At 31.5% G+C, this 15,809-nt stretch overlaps 1 protein-coding gene across 1 annotated transcript in view; it reads right to left on the reverse strand.

Moving 5' to 3' along the window:
- Window positions 1–2,492: 2,492 nt before the first annotated feature.
- The window catches only part of LOC108903760 (cyclic nucleotide-gated channel rod photoreceptor subunit alpha-like), an 83,978-nt gene continuing 70,661 nt past the window's right edge, over window positions 2,493–15,809 (reverse strand). The window contains exons 5-6 of the mRNA XM_023454190.1: window positions 8,955–9,176; window positions 2,493–2,770 (exon numbers count right to left, since the gene is read on the reverse strand). Coding sequence (XP_023309958.1) covers window positions 2,493–2,770; window positions 8,955–9,176 — 500 coding nt within the window. The remainder of the gene's footprint in view (window positions 2,771–8,954; window positions 9,177–15,809) is intronic.

A 15,809-nucleotide genomic window follows, 5' to 3' on the forward strand; every position in this document is an offset into this window, starting at 1 on the left:
AGACGGTGCCACATGCCATACAACATACAACCCGAGAAACAATTCAATGAACCATTTCCTGATAGTGTAATTTTCAGTTTTGGTGATCAGAATTAGCCGCCCAAATCACAGGATTTACCACCCACGGCTTGAAGGAAGAAATTGAGGGCTGTATCAACAAAAATCAACCGCATTTATGCAAAACGGTCTTTGTTTTTCCAATTACTGACTACTGACAACCCGAGAAACTGTATTTCAATAAGTTGTATGCGGATTGCATCTCAGCGGCAGGTTTGGTTTGAACACGTGAAACCTTTGCCAATAAATCGATGTATTCAGAGTTACAAGCACTCTGGATATAACAGACAAGATACGTTCAAATACTAATGATTCTTAGAAGTCATACTACCGGCTTTCATCAAACATGTACATAAATTTATGGAGCATTAGTGCAATAAAGACCATACCAATTAAATAAAAAATAACAGTACGTACCGCTTTTTAATGTGTATGATCTCTGTCTTAGGAAAGCTTTCTGATACTGTTGGACAAATAAAGTGTTATTGTTATTGTTTAAGTCATTAAAAAACTGGAAATGTTTAATGGTCCTTGTTACGAAAATCGTTATATTATGTGTTACATTTTGACATGATCCTACTGCTTCAAAACACACGTAGTCTATTTGTCCATAAGCTTGTATGTGGACGCTCTTTACAAGAAAGTTTTTGGTGCAGCATTTAATCAACTTTGCACCACTTTAATTACCTCCTTATCCTCTTAAACTTCTGATCCCGCAAATGTTATTTGAAAAGCTCGACAAACGCGAGTCTGCTGGCGTTAATTTCGTATAATATGATTGCAACAGCTCAAATATCAAAGTTTGTATGAAAGCAGTGTCTAGAGACGAGACATCAAATCTACTTTGCTTCGATACTTTTCCTCATTCGAGTTTTTTTATTTTTAATGAAGGAAAAGAAGAACAGTCTGATCTTGCCTATCGTTATATTTACACTGCATCAGAATAGGTTAGGTTCGGTAGGATTTTTCTATAAAATACGTACGAAAAAGACTTAAGTTGTATAAACGACTTCATTATTTATATCTGGCCTACGTCACATAAGAAATGCGCATGCCTCAAAGTAAAATGGATTCGGTGTGTCTAGACATTAGTGTGTATAAGCAGTAGAATCAAATAGGTTTTTTGACTTCAGTCCTGGACATATAGACCATATCACGAACTTTAGCTTAAATATGCCAGTATAGGGCTATTGACATTCCAAAGGATAATCGGCCGGAGTTTCCTAAAAGAGATTCCTAGTAGCATTTATCATCACAGTAACGTAACCGCAACTAAATTATAATAACTAACGAAACCAAATTATTCCGTTTTGTTCACCAAACTGCAGAAAGATTTTTTTGGTAGTTAATTAGGCCCAAAAGCGAACAAATTTCGTAATTATTCTTAAAGTAAAGTGGATAATAATAATAATATATGTCATTCATTTTCTAACACAACTTTAATGTTACCTAGTGTCATTCAAAGTAGTCAGGGTGTTGTGTTCTTACCCTAAAGTTTATTTAAGCTATCTAATGCTTTAAATTGACAAACCATGGAAAATTCTCTTTAATATTAAGATTTAACGCTCTCGTAGTAATCAGACCTTTATAGAATGTTTTCTTTGCAAAAAATTCAAATGACTGTCACCACTCATCAAGAAGATATTCTTACACGAATCCTAATTATTTCTAGTTTACAAAAACTTTGATATTAGTATTTGCCACTGTCTGTATTAGTTGGGATGTGTATCCTGAATTTGCACCCCGTATCATGACGATATACGAGTATTTCCACTCCAATGCGCAATGACTGCCTCTTATTTTCTAGTTATGAATGATATACCCAATACTCTTCTACACTTTGAAAAGACATTTGCGGGATTGGAAGTTGGCAAAAACATTTTTGTAAAGAGTATATGTACGATAAGTTTACGGCCAGGTAAACTGGGGATGTTACAATTTACAAAGCAAGGATATTATTATCAGCATTATTAAATTTTTCTGTTATTTAATGATGGTATAATTTTCATCTATCTCATTATAGTTTGTTAGATGAAAGTGATTTTATTAATAGGTATCATTTCTTTTAGCCTTCGGAATCAATGTAATAGTTAAACAAATTGATGGAGAAAATGGATGGAAATATCTATTTCATATCACTAACAAAATCAAAAATGGAGCATTCTTTAAAACCTAGATGTAAAAATAATAACGAAGTGACTGAACTTGATAAGTCCAGCTCTCGCAATTTTTATCCTTTTGGAGCGCTACTTAACGTAAATTACATAAAATATGGCAGTCACTTTGATGAACTGTGTCACTAGAAATGTCCTCAATGTAACAATAGTAAAAATTCACTAAAAATCGTTTTTAAAAGTCATTGTCGCTCGTCGCCGCCGTTACACAATATATTGAACAAATGCTTGCAGTATTTGGTAAGGCAGCGCATTTTGTCGTTAAATGATACTTTCCCGGTTCCGTTCGTTCTCTTCCTCCCCCAGGCTGCTAGTGGAGCGCGACCCGCAGATCTGCATCTCGATTTCCGCGAGGCGGTTCTCCAACTCCCACTGTTGCTGGTTGAGCTTGACGCTCATCGCCGCGTTCTCCGTCTCCACGGTGTGCAGGCGCTCCCGCAGCCTCTTGATTTCCGATTCCAGGGCCTCGTGGGAGCCCAGCAGCGGCGTGGCCACCCCGGACACCAGCTGCGTCATGCTGTCGCACTGCAACGTCGTCCCTGAAATTAAAATTATTTATTTAAATAGCTGTCGTGTATCTATATTACAGTGGTGTCTCGCCAGGTGACGCACCGCTTCACCTAAAATTTCCGTTTGGTTGTGCAATTTAAAATTATTTTTAATTTTATATAAATTTTATAATTTAGGTATAATTCTATATTGGAAATGTATTGTGTTTATTTGTTTTATAAGCAGAAATAAACAGAAAGTTGCGCGGTGAACGCCTTCTAAAAAAACATTGCCTTCGTTGAGCGCGAACATCAACCTCGTACCATACAACGTATAGTATAATGCAAGATGCAAGTGACGCTGATTCAAAACAGTTTATATCTGCTTCTCTTCGTAGCGTTGTTTACGGCGGTTGTCATGGCAACGAGGCTGCGAACATCGTAGTAAGCTACGGCGTAAGGGAATGAATGAAGCAGAAATTGGAGCAGCATTGTCATCGCCCATCGCATGATATACGATACGTCGCCCAGATCACGATTATAACGGTTCTTTATTAATATTTGTTTTGTACCAATAACACAGGTCAACAAGGGTCAAGAAGCAGACACACTAATTTGCATTCCCGAAGAATTTTGGTGCGCTGAATCCGAACCTGGCCGCAGAATTGCTCTATCACGTCAGGTTTTTGAGATATCCTAACCTGAAAGTGCAAAAAACCCTGTTTTTCGTCATATTTGAGGTTATGTAGTAATGCCATCTATTCTTTTTTTTAAAAAAAATCATATAATTTAAAAGTACAAGGCTCCCTCTTTCGAATGCCGTTGAGTTTGCTCAAATATCTTATTTTTTTTTCGTTGAGACATCACATTTTGAAATTTCTAAATTTATCAGTTTCTTAATAATATGCGAAAATCTACTAAGGATCCCTTAGACGTCAAACAGAAACTTCATACTCAGAAACCTTATATATAATACATCAATAATATGGAAAGAAAACATTTACTTGTTCTATTACAGCATCCAGGAATTCTACGATTAAACATTTTATTACAAACAAAATAATTAAAATAAGCTAATTACATATTGATTGTTTAAAAATTTAATAATCTATAAAATATCCAAAATCACCTATACAGTTTTGAGTTGATAAATGTGACAGAATAATTATGGTTTCTTTTTGTCAGTCTTAAATTAAAAATCATAATGGCTTCTTTAGATCAGAAAATTTCTCGAAACAGTCTGCATTCATCATAGTGAAGCTTTAGGAATTAATTTAACAAAATCGGAGAGTTTTTTAATTTTATATAATATCTATAGTTAATTTGGATAGAAAACTTTTATTTACATATTACATATATTATTAGTTAATTTGGATAGAAAATTTTTATTTACATTTCAAATCAACTACATATTATATTATTTCTATCTAGACTAGACCATATAAAAATCTTGGGTTTATCAAAAAAAATGTTAGCAATTAGATTCAAATTGTTATATTTTTGTTTCGTAAGGTAATTTTTGAAATACGTCTCTATAATCTGACGTTCGTATTATAGAATTTACATTGGCTATCTTGAACAAATTCGTCACTTTTAAATTCGTTTCCAATAAAGCAGTTATTTATCCTGTTGATGATCTACCTAAAAGACAGCTCTTATTGTCTCGTTTCCCGGTAAATTCTTTAAGCATAGTAAAATGACCCATTTGATATTTATATGCTTATTCATAATACTGTTGACTGCACTCAACTCTTAAAGCTCAATTTTTATGCACACATATTGCATCGCGTCAATCGACTTATTTTATCTTCCAACGGCTAAAACTAATTACATAGGTACATGTATCGACCCCTCTAAAACACATGTAATTTATTTAATGATGTTTATAGTTTTACTGACATTGCATCTTACAAAAAGTTAATTTAGTGTTACTGTGTGTATTTTCGAGAAATCTTTGATATAAGTTAATTACGAGTATATGTTTTAGGGCTTGTATTATTCTATTCTGTAAGTGACAACAATTTAAAAAAATGTATGTCTATTTTATTATTATTACTTTTTTGAAACTTTTTATATTGAAAAAAATTTAAAAATTCTCTGATCGTGTAGTAATAGTTTCTAAAATATCAGTACCAAATAGTTAGTAAATCTAAAATGAAATGAAAATGAAAATTGTTAATTAAGTAAATATTTTATGAATTAACTCTAAAATCAATAATTATATAATTAATCTATTGTGTTTGTAATAAACCATTTATTCGTGGTGTTCTGAAGATGTAACAAATTAACGAAATGTCGACGATTATATAAATTGGTTTTTGCTTAGATTTACCAAAAATCAACAATAACCAACAACCTGAAATAAATATATAAAATGACAACCTTTTTGGCATAAATTCTAAATTTCAGATACTCTGAGAAAAAAAAAACAATATAACAATTCGACTGGGAAATAATGACCTAATGGAATAAAGCCGAATAGTCATTTCTTATTAGCAATCATCTCCGTTATGTTCATAAATATGTATATCTAACTAGAGCAGCTAGCTTTCTGGCTCCTATTCCACTTTGAGTTAAGTGTTTGTAATGGTACTGGCAAATGGTGTTACCAGATGTTGTAAACGCGTTGATGAACCTGTGATTACGTAGACTAACCAACCATTAAGACGACTAATGATATCATCCCCAAGTTCTAGAGCTGCACTTTGGCAAATTCGAGTTATAAGCTAACGACTGGGTCTCATGTGTTACTAGTGACGTCTTTCCATAAAAAAACAAATATAGCCGTTTGATCGAAAATAAAACGGATTGTTTTCAAGAACTCTTAGGCAGAGAGAAAGAAATTGTCTCATTTCGTATGTTGCTGAAAAAGTTAGTTAATTATTGCGACCAAAGTGTATGTAGTAAAAAAAGTAGTTTGTAGAATTTATTTGTAACAAGTACCTATACAGGGTGTTTGTAAATAAGTGCGAAATATTTTAGGGGGTGATTGCCGAAGTTATTCTGNTTCCTGAATTTCGACAGCTAACTAAAATGTTCAGCATAAATTTTTGGGCTGGATCGCTTGCGCTGGATATTCAGAAGTGTGAAAGCAGTAGCTGCAAAATAGTCGTCTTATAAGCATACAGCAGTTTGCTTTGATGAAAAACAGCAGCTTGCAGCGTATCGCTGTATAGCTGAATCGTCTTAGATGCCAAGAATGTAGCCACAATAGTGCTTCTGTTTTAAAATTAACTCATAACGTTTTAAAAATAAAATCGCTGAAGCACTTACAGTCGTTATTCAAAATTAGCTACATCAAACTTTGATTTAAAAGTTTTTCTAATTGTAAATGAAATAAGAATTTTGGAAAAGTTAGGCTAAACCTACATTTGATTCTGTCATCCTCTTTAATAATAATAACAATAATAACATTTATTGGTCCATCAGTATTGCTTAATTTGTGAAATAACTTTGATTTTTGTTAAATAATTGATATTTTTATTATGAATTTCCATTTTGACAGTAACCTAATTTATTTGACGTTTGAACGTAATTATTTGTTTACCATTAAAATCCCTCAACCTGCGCTCATGATTCTAGTATTGGTATCAAAAACTGGTATGCCGCACATCAAAAATCAGTATGAGGCGGCACGGTCAACCATTCTCGATCACCCTGTATAATTAATCTATTGTGTTTGTAATAAACCATTTATTCGTGGTGTTCTGAAGATGTAACAAATTAACGAAATGTCGACGATTATATAAATTGGTTTTTGCTTAGATTTACCAAAAATCAACAATAACCAACAACCTGAAATAAATATATAAAATGACAACCTTTTTGGCATAAATTCTAAATTTCAGATACTCTGAGAAAAAAAAAACAATATAACAATTCGACTGGGAAATAATGACCTAATGGAATAAAGGCGAATAGTCATTTCTTATTAGCAATCATCTCCGTTATGTTCATAAATATGTATATCTAACTAGAGCAGCTAGCTTTCTGGCTCCTATTCCACTTTGAGTTAAGTGTTTGTAATGGTACTGGCAAATGGTGTTACCAGATGTTGTAAACGCGTTGATGAACCTGTGATTACGTAGACTAACCAACCATTAAGACGACTAATGATATCATCCCCAAGTTCTAGAGCTGCACTTTGGCAAATTCGAGTTATAAGCTAACGACTGGGTCTCATGTGTTACTAGTGACGTCTTTCCATAAAAAAAACAAATATAGCCGTTTGATCGAAAATAAAACGGATTGTTTTCAAGAACTTAGGCAGTGAGAAAGAAATTGTCTCATTTCGTATGTTGCTGAAAAAGTTAGTTAATTATTGCGACCAAAGTGTATGTAGTAAAAAAAGTAGTTTGTAGAATTTATTTGTAACAAGGACCTATACAGGGTGTTTGTAAATAAATGCGAAATATTTTAGGGGGTGATTGTCGAAGTTATTTTGTGAAAAAAAGTTTATATAAACGTACGCCGAAATATGCTTCGTTTCCGAGATACATAGTGTTTAAATTTTAATTATTTATCTATTTTTATTAATTATTTCAGAATTTTAAAGATATTGACTCGGAAAACGCTTTGGAGGGATAAATGTGCATTTTTTGGGGTGATCCGAATATTTCTACTTGCACCAGTAACGTTCGTGCAAGAATGCCTCAATTTTTTTAATAAAAAAGATGGTACGCCATTGACTTTTTCCCATTTTGATATTTTTTAAGAAATCCGCGATCAATTCTGAATGAAATTGGTCTCTTCAAATTTTTTCGTAGGATGCACCGTTTTTGAGGAAAAAACTAAAACATATTTTATTGCAAGTTGTCTATTTTTAATTTCTATTGATACATTATCTAGTAGGTTGCTGTCAATATTTCTAAATAAAATACAACCATTAAATTTCGAGTCAATATTTTTAAAACTCTTTGAAATCATTAATAAAAATAAATAAAAAATCGAAATTTAAAAACTCTGTACCTCGGAAACGGAACATATTTCGACCTATGTTTAGGTATATGAACTTTTTTTCACAAAATAACTTCGGCTACCACCCCCTAAAATATTTCGCACTTATTTACAAACACTCTGTATACGTAATACTGCAGTTTTTACTTTACTTTTTTAATATTTCTAAATTCTAGTCAAATTAAATACAGGATGTTATAACATCCCAATAGTCAAATTCTAGGGGATACTAAAAACAAGAAAAACAGCATCTATAGTGGACTTATAGGTATGCAACATCCGCGTGCAAAGTAAAAGCAGAAAACTAACCGAATTACTAGAGATTTTATTAAACAAATTAAATAATTATGGCATTAGAGACCGTGCATTGAATATTTTGCGTAGTTGTTTTATTATATAGGGTGATTCAGTCATAATGTTATTAGTTTTCACCACGTATTCGAAAGGCCTAATAAAGACAGAAAGTCGAAAAACATTTTTTCTTGACCTTTTAAAAAATAAGCAAACCCCTTAACTCCCGCTAACTCGGCGCCCGACTTCACAATATAGAACGCGCCAATCGCGAAGTGCAAAGCTTTCGAAACAGCTGATTCTCAGATGTCTCGTCCAGTTTTGCAATTGGTTTCAAAATCAAGGTGCAGTGGATTCCAACTTTATTAAGACTTTATGGACTGGTGAGTGAGTGATTTTTAGCCATAATGTCATTATAATTAACATACTACTCTTTGAAATGCAGTAAGTCACACAATAAGGAATACGTGCTACAAACTAATTAATTGAAGATAAAACTAAAAACTCATATTCAGTTATAAAATGTAGTGAAAATGTTAACAATATTAAAAATAGTAAACTGTTATACATTTGTTTTTATTAACAAATAAATAATACTTGTTAATATTTAAAATATAAAAAAATATCTTATTCATTCATGTGCCTGGGTAAGAAGATCTCTAAAAACCTAGTAAAAGCTAGGTTATTGACCGAATACTATAGGCACCTATTTTAGTAATTCATATGTATGAAAATAATGAATTTGTTGATATATTGTTAATTTACGGCGAATGCAACAAAGCGGTGTTCTACGCAGATTTGTTTTATCTTGTACAGACCGAGATACTTAACAATTACAAGAGTGTTAGGTTCCTTTTTCTAATTAGTCAGTATTTTGTGCTTTTGGATTCTAGTGCTACACGGGGATGATTAGATGTATTTTAGAAATATTATTTTTTAGAAAAGTTTCAAATATTTCACAATATATCCTTATGTGACTTTTGCTTACCAGATCTTCTATGTGAGGCTGATATTTGCTGATGACTCCTGCCACTGCTGGTCGATATTCCTCCAGGACTGTCTGGTGGTGGTCGTGGTGGCGATCCCATTAAAGACCTAGGGTAGGCGGGCGTCAAGCCGGCCAACGTCGGTGGCACCCACATATCCTCCAAGGCTACCTTACCGCGAGATTCCACCAGGCCTGGTGTAGACTGACTGCGACCCATTGCAGCTGAAAAATTGTTTCATGTTATATTAAAACATTTATTTATTAAAACTGAATATTGACTGCTACGAGATCAAGTATAATATACAGGGTGTTAGCAGTTTGACTGCCTTTATTTTAACAGACTATAGAATACATTAAAATAAACAAAAAATCCTTATATGACATGCGTGGGTCCTAAACTCGACCATTTCCGAGAAAAAAATTATCAAAATATCCAACTTGATGTACAAAAGTTCGATTAATTAAGGAATATATAAGGAGTATATTTCCAATATAACATGCAATAAGAATGAAGATGGTTTAAAAACTAATGATGAACAATATAAATATGTACTTATATTATATTACTTATATTTTACTGAAACGTGTATTTTTTATAAGGAACCGTCAATTATTTATAATAATTAGTCAATGTCCAATAACTATATCAATGGTGTTCTGAATTTTATTATTTATCCAATAACTGTAATTTGGCTTGGTGTGATTTATTTATCCTTTTTTAACACATACCTATGTTACTCTAATAAAGTTCTATTTTTATCTCATTCCTTTGACCTGTTTGTACAGTTATTGGACAGGGGTGTCCAACAATTATCTTCTCCTGTCCAATTACTGTATAACCTAGAGGGGTATTTTCTAGCATGCCTCAGAAAAGGAACTACAATCTTGATTTAGTGGAAAAGGCTGTAGGTGAAGTTAAATCAGGTTAAGGATCTCACAGATTTTTATAAGAAAAATATGGAATACCAAAATCAACAATAGAATTCAGGTTAAAAAATCCTGGTCATCGAGACTCATTTGGACCTCCTACAGTTTTATCAGAAAAGGAGGAGGAAATGTTGTCCGGTTAATAACCACTATATTCACATTCCAGAAGAAGATGACGACTTATATCTATGTCACATATGCTATAAAACATAAAATGATGAAATTTTAGTGAATGAAGATGGCGACATTGAAAATGAACAAGATGAATCTGACGAAGAAAAAATTGAAAATGAGGAAGAAGAGAAAGAAGAAATAGATAAGCTTTATGAGTTGTTTAAACAATCACACAAGGAACATTTTTATTAAGTGGTCAGACACCTATTAAAGTGTTTTTTTAATAGAATTTCAGTTATCTAATGTGTCCAATAATTAATATTAAACCGTCCAATAACTAACAAAAAAATCGTACAATAACTGTATTTTTTGCATCAAAGTTATAAATATATTTCTACAAAACACATGTCAAAGTTTTATTATAATTACTAACTATTATCTTAATGTACACGAATTAGGCTATGCTCTGGATGTATTTTATTTTCATTTGTTTCATTGCAACGTTCGGATGTGATACAGAGTATTCTGTATTTTTCTTAAAATGTCCAATAACTATGCAGTTTACCCTATTTAAAGTAAAGCAAATAACTTTTCAACACATTTTTTTATGCATTTGCAAATTTAAATGCCTTTTTTAAAAACATTTGGCTTTAGAGATATTAGCAAGCACCTTTTTAAGCAGAAAAGTTGGGGGAAAGATTTTTCCAGCCCAAAGTAAAATACACGGTGGCACAAAAAAGTTTCGTCGCTTATGGCGCCCTCTAGAAGATGCAACGAAATCGTCGATAAATTCGAATTTCTCATCCCAAAAAACCCCGGATACGAAATTTTACGAAATTAGCTAGAAGTAGTCGAAAGATATTAAAGAAAATGTTATTTATGTTTTCAACTTCTACCTGTATCTCACCAAGGAAGTACTTTAGGAAAAAATTTTATGAAGTACCCCTACTAATTTTAAGTGTTCTATCTGATGGCGGAGTTTGTAACCTTATTTTTGTTATACCCTGTATACATTCTCTAATAGGTATTGAAAAAAAAATATTGTAATAGGGATTTACAAAGCAAACTTAAACATTTTTTATACTTTACCTCAGCTGATTACTTTTCACTTCCAAGTCAACTTAATATACCTATTTTTTTTGCTGCAAAATGTAATGACTCACAATATTATGTTTAATGCGATTATATACTTAAATATTTCAATAATCCATAACATCAAACACGGATGAACAGCAGATAAATTGTGAGCAAAACACACGAGAGATAATTCCCAGAAAATAAGACGCTGTATACGTTTCTAAAGATTTTTATATCTGATATGCGAATGTAAACAGAAATTGGAAATGACATGGGAAGATTGAAAGCCGAAAAGGAATATGTGCCACGTTAAAAAGTTCGAATGGGAAATTTATATATATATCGTTTTTAACATTGTTACCCTACTGTGTATAAAACGAAAGAGGATATTGCTCACTTCTAAAATCAAGTATTTATATACTCATAAATAATAAAATATGTAAGAGAATTGGTACCATCTTTTTCTTGCTGATAAATAATAAATATGTTGCTAAAATATTAATCATAAACTGTTTATCAAACAAATCATTAGGTATTAGGTAAATTTTAATATCCAACATTTCTAATAGCTGTTTTACATTGACAATTTATTGATGAATAAATTGACGAAGTTCTTCATGAATTAATTCACGAATTTATTGGTAATCAGTGTGGTTTTACATTGCTACAGACTTTATCAAGTTTTTTGACGTATGAATCAGTTCTACCAACAAATCAAAGAAGCAAATACATTTGAAAATCGTTATCGTTTTAACACATATTATACAGGGTGGTCCGAATTTTATGCAGGAAACTTCGAGGGCAGATAGAACTCTTTAAAATAATATGTGATTGCCTTATAAACATAGGTCTGGAACGGCACCGTTTTAGAGATACAGGGTGTTGAAGTTGTCAAAAAAATTGATTTTTTGTTTATATCTCCGGAATCTATTAACCGATCTCAATAAAATTTGATACATATAATGCATGATAGTAGGCCTTATATTCCCTGAAATATGAGCTTTAAAGGTTCAAACCAGTGGTGTACAACTGGACAGGTGTCACCCCCTATTTTACNGGACACATTTTAGTTTATGTCGTTGTTCAAGAGAATATTATAATCAATTAGTTACAGTTAATTTCTAAAAAAATGTATTATTTGGACTTGTGCCACTTAATTAATTTATTTTAATGATTTTTTTTACTTGTGTCATTGTATGTGAAAACAAAAAATACAGTACCTATTACAATATTTCTCTTATTAGATAATGTATTGTAACGCATATCCAAATGTGTTCCTTTTTTTAGAAAATATCCTTTAAATATACTTTAATTATTGTTTTATGTCAATTTTAGTGTTGTGCATTAATAACCAATGGCTTTTCAATCCAGAACACAAACAATACTTGCACTTGCACTTGCACTTGCACTTGATAATAAAGCTGAGAATAACTCTGTAGAATACTCTCATCACCAGTGTTGCCAACTTGATTTTAAGAAATTCACTAGATTGAAACAGAAATTCTACTAAATTCCACTAGATGTTTATAAAATTTAAGTAAAAAAGTTTACGATTAAAAAATATAACGAAATAGTTTTTTTTTGTTTATAAAATGGTTTGAAATAAGATTTCTGTGAATCACACATGACATAAACTTGAAGACATACCTTGCCCTCTGTCGCTCAGTAACCGAAATAAATTCAATTTAAGGTATCGGGGAAGTGTTCTCTTTTATGTAGAACAAAACGCGACTATTGACATTAACATGTATAATAATTATTATAAGGTGAGTTTACCTATATTATAAAACATATATAGTTTAGGTTTAACTTTTTGTAATAAAATGAATTAAACATTTGTGTTAATGAATTATTGAAATATGCAATAAATCTACTAAAAATTCTACCAGCTACTAGATTCAAACACCCTCCACTATAACACTGTTAAATTCTACTAAATCTAGTAGAAATTCTACCGGGTTGGCAACACTGCTCATCACTATGCAGGTAAGCAGCATTTAATTTAGATGATTATTTAGATTTAGATATAGATATTTGTAAGTTATTATGAAAATTGGGAAAATAAAAGTTTCCTTTCCAAGTCAAGCTCTATAAAGCCATTTTATTTCATTAATCGTTCCACAATTAATTAAATGTTTTATTGGAAGTGTGTAAATATTTTAAACTGTAATATTTATAGATCCCGAAAATACTACGGGGTTTGCAGTGAATAATTTTGAAAATACTAATGATACTTTACCAAGATCACCTGCTTTATCTTCAAGTAGCTCTACAAGCTCGTCAAGTAGCGATTCTCCATCTGATTTTGGTAAGATTTGTTAATGTTTTATAACATCTATAGATTTTTTTTTAATTTTTATCCAAAATCATTTTTCTATAAAACGAGTTATGCCGATGAAGAATTTCATGAGATCAAACTGGATAGGACTAATAGACGACATAGTAGGGAGAAAACTGGAATTGATATCAAAAATATTCAGCTGAATCAAAAAAACCATATTCCTAAGATGTATAAACCGTTTTTCGAATCATTGTAATGACATCCTTTGTTCTTACACATTACTTTGTTTATTTTCTGATTTACTACTTTAATAAATACTATTTTTTTAGGTTTCTGTAATACAAAACTTTAATAAAATGTATTATAGCTTTTTATTTATTCCTGTCATTGTTCCTAAAATTTTTCGCAAATAACGACATAACTAAAAACTTTAACAAAAAAAAATATATAATATTTTTTCTTTTCATAAGAGGACATTCAGTTTACTGGGATAGCTTCATTAGCCACAATCTAAAGTATATTTAAAATTTTGTGGTTATACTCCACAAAATGTGATCATAAGAGGAAAATACAAAAGTAAAAATTTTTAAACTTAATTATCTCAAAACGAAATTTTTTGCATTGTGCCTGTCTTCTTGCAAATGAGCGATATATTATATAAATATTAGTGTTTATAAGTAACAAATCAGTAAAAACAATGCAAAACATAGTACGACGCCACACAATTATTTACATATTCCAATAACATAACCTCATTACTGATCTGAGGGTGGAAACCTGTTGGGTTGGTAGGTACTTCCGAATTTCACGAAGAAATTGACGAAAATTAGAACATGCTCCAATTCGTCAAGAACTTGCTAAATAAATTGATGAAGTCATTTGACAGCAGATTTGGTGCATTACACTTGTCCAATTTCTTGATGAAGCGACTTCATGAATTAATTGATCAATAAATTGTCAATGTAAAACAGCTATAAGAAACTATTTTGGAGAACTGCTTTTGCGTAAAGGTTGTATTAGGGGCACATAGTTAATTCTCAATTACAATTCAGTTTTAAATGTAAGTACCTAATTTAAAATTTCACATTCTATGGAAGAAATTAAATTATTATGTTTAAAGATCCATCATATTTGGAAAGTGGTTAATAGATACAATCAATTAGAAAAATACTTATTTACAAATAAAAATCAAATTATAAAATTTAAATAACATTTATAATTTAAAAATTTTAATTTTCTTATTGATCGGCCGATACAATACTTCTTTTGCTTAAATGTCATTTGAGCTAATGGAAATTATGATAAAACAAACACGTAAAAACGAGAGTGCACTGATTGGTCAGTTAGTCTTCCGATATCTGCCTTATGGTGTCCGTATTTTCTCAGTATCAGGAGTTTAATTATCATGATTTTAAGTTTAAACAATTTAAACAAAGTTAAATTGCATGTTAAAACACCCAACAAATAAATTATTTAAAAAACGTTAACTTTTAGTGTTGGTGACAAGTGGTCGATGTAAATCCGCAAAATTCAAACAGTGAACTTGTAAGTAAGCTCGTGTTGTTATTACCTACACCTTTTCTTAACATGACTATTAGGATAGCTTATCTGGTTGATTTATAGTGTTGAGTTTTCTAAAAAGCTTGCTTCAGGTCATTGACCTTGCAAATTATTTGTTCCAGTATCAGGTGGCGTCCGCAAAATTCGAGAAAACATAGAAGCCTGATGTCAACAAAAAGCAACAATGGAACGGTCTCTGCTAAGTGGTATTCGCGTAAACAGTGTTATAATTCCCGTTGTTGAAAATAATTACGTTTAAATATAAAAAAAACTAAAAAATGTGCGAGTGTGTGTGTTTACCGTGACAAAAAACTGCGTGTTGATTTAACTTTGATGAGAGACAGTGAAAGCAGTGTTGCCAGATGGAAATTTCTGTCAACAGTAGAAATGTAGCCAAAAAAACAGGAGATTTCTTTTTTCAACAGGAGATTTTAATAAATATATTTTTTAATAGAGGAACACATGCACAAAATATAGCAAAATATTATATTTATATAATATATAAATGTAGGAGTTCGTTTAATAGTTTGCAATTACATCGGTACGTCACGTGATTTGACAACTGTCAGTTGTCAAAATAAAAAATCCCAGAATCCCGCTGAAGTAAACGAACGAAACGAAACGCCTTCTGTTAGGCCCAGTTCATATAAACGCGAATTGCGGATTTAAAATTTAAATATGTACATGAACTGCAAGATCAGTAAAAGATCTTGCATGAACTCGGCTACAGAAAATATAACAGGACTGAAAATATTAACAAGTGACGAACACAGTGCCGTTAGAGAACAGTGTCGTACTAAAATATTCTTATTCTGAGGAAAATTAGTATAATCAACAGAAGATTTCATAGAGAAACCAGAAGAATAGACATTGAGACTAAAAACAGGAGATCTCAT

This window comes from Anoplophora glabripennis, unplaced genomic scaffold (genome assembly GCF_000390285.2).
Source record: "Anoplophora glabripennis isolate ALB-LARVAE unplaced genomic scaffold, Agla_2.0 scaffold154, whole genome shotgun sequence".
NCBI lineage: Eukaryota > Metazoa > Arthropoda > Insecta > Coleoptera > Cerambycidae > Anoplophora > Anoplophora glabripennis.